The sequence below is a fragment of the Lactuca sativa genome, chromosome 8 (assembly GCF_002870075.4).
Source record: "Lactuca sativa cultivar Salinas chromosome 8, Lsat_Salinas_v11, whole genome shotgun sequence".
NCBI classification, from domain to species: Eukaryota; Viridiplantae; Streptophyta; class Magnoliopsida; order Asterales; family Asteraceae; genus Lactuca; species Lactuca sativa.
Genome location: NC_056630.2, coordinates 38,950,598 through 38,952,737, shown reverse-complemented (window position 1 = coordinate 38,952,737; position 2,140 = coordinate 38,950,598). Strand labels below are relative to the sequence as shown.

Below are 2,140 nucleotides of genomic sequence, written 5' to 3'. Positions count from 1 at the left end.
TATATATATATATATATATATATATATATATATATATATATATATATATATATATATATATATATATATATATATATATATATATATATATATATATATATATATATATATATATATATATATGTTGATCGTCTCTTTTGGGTAATTTTATAGAGAGATAAATAGACTTTGAGATACTTTATTTAGATACCCTGAATTATAAGATAGGATTATGATAATCATCATCTTATGGAATTTGACACTTTCGGGTATTGTAAAGTGTAATAAACGTGTGTACTAATTAGTAATTAGATATTACCTTTTAATAGTTTATACAGATGGGAATGAAGGTTTCAAAACTTTGGAGTATCTTATATACACATTTAATAATATGCCATATGCCTTGAGTTTGCTCAGTCGTATTTGCCCTCGTTTGACCAATACCTAGATCACTCCCCTGGCCTCTCTTCCTCTCTCTTTCCTGAAAACCCCATATTATGCATCATATATATACACACGCATAGACCCACACAGCTATTACAAAATCATTGTTCATATTAGATATACAACATAGATATCCAGTGAAGAAGAATCACAAGTTTTTAGAGAGAGAGAGAGGGAGAGTGAAAGAAAGAAGATTTGGTGTGTGAAAAATGGAACAACAAAAGGCTGCATCAAAGCCAAAGAGCAAAATCTTGAAGTTTCTTCCAAGAGCGTCATCATCTGTTTCGTTTCAAAACCCTCCACTTTATAGTCCCAATAAAGATAAGAGATCATCGGAAAAAACCCACAAATCCAATCTTGGAATTGGCTTCTCCGGTCCCATGGTTTCCATAATTCCGTCGGACAATCGCCGGAAAATCAAGAACGACTCAACTTTCACACTTGTATATGAACCCACTTCTCCAAGAGTCTCGTGTATGGGTCAAGTCAAGTGTAAACATTACAGGAACAAATTCGCCGGCGCCGATGGTGTCACAAACAAAGTCAAACCACCCGCAAACCCCACCAAAAAAGTTTCAAAAACGATGTCTTTCAACGTCTTAAGAACCCACCACAAAGAACAAGATCAAGAAAAGATGGACAAAGTCGATCCAGTTGTTAAGAGTAAGAAAAAGTTAGGAATCCGGAGTTTATTCCGCGGCGGAGCTAGCAACAACGGGAGAAAGTCCGACGCAACCAACAACAACTCCTCCTCCAAGACGGCGTGTAATCTTCCAAGGGCTCCAAGTATGAGCACGATGAAGAGATTCTCAAGTGGAAGAGACGCTTTCAAGAATTTCGATTGGACAACACAAGTTGCACCGTTGAATAGCGGTCACCGGAATTATTTCACCGATGACGATAAAGATGGTGGAAGCGATGGTGAAGAAGATGAAAAGATCTTGATTCCTTCATCTGCACCAGTAATTGTTAGAAACAAAGGGATTTCTGATGATTTCGTTAGGAGTGGAGTCATAAACTTAGAGCCAAGAAAAGAGATCAATTTGTGGAAGAGACGAACTATGCCTCAACCTCCGCCTCTACAGCTGCATGTTGCTTAGTTTAATTTTCTTTTTAGTTCTGCCATTTTTAGGGTTACGTTTTTCTCCTCAATTTCTCTTGAATTTTTGATGACTAAAATCTGTGAAAATGTTAAGAAATATTTAGTCATTTTGTATCAATTTTAGATGAAGAAGATGAATATTTTGTCTACCGTTGGTATTTTAGATATTATTTTAAAATTCTGAAAAAAAAAAAAAAAAGATACTATATGATCGATATTAATATCGTCTTAATACTAGTTGTTTAGTTGCTTGAAATTATTCAATATTGAAAGAAACAAAGTACTTTATTTTTTATTTTTATTTTTATTTTATGTGAGTTGTCCTTTTGCGATAAGGATGCCAAATAATCGTTTGATCATATAATAAATAAATAAATAAAATATGGGAATCGGACCACCATGTTTTGACAATCATTTTGGACTAATATGTAAAAAAATAATATCATATTTCCAAAATTCTGATAAATCTAACAAACTTCATGATCAAGATTGCATTGCACTATAGATTTGTGATGTACGTTTAATACTAATTCAAAATTTATTGTGGTTAGCATAATTTAGATTTTGTTGATTTAACAAGATTTTAAAACCGACTTCTTTAACGTGGATTTTTAA

The 2,140-nt window shown here is 32.9% G+C and overlaps 1 protein-coding gene across 1 annotated transcript; it reads left to right on the top strand.

Annotated features, from left to right (window-relative positions):
• The first annotated feature begins 389 nt into the window (after window positions 1-389).
• LOC111914301 (uncharacterized protein At1g76070) lies at window positions 390-1,674 on the top strand. Its single transcript, XM_023910074.3, has one exon. The coding sequence runs from the start codon at window positions 633-635 to the stop codon at window positions 1,521-1,523; it is 891 nt and encodes a 296-aa protein (XP_023765842.1). The 5' UTR covers window positions 390-632; the 3' UTR covers window positions 1,524-1,674.
• The last annotated feature ends 466 nt before the right edge of the window (window positions 1,675-2,140 follow it).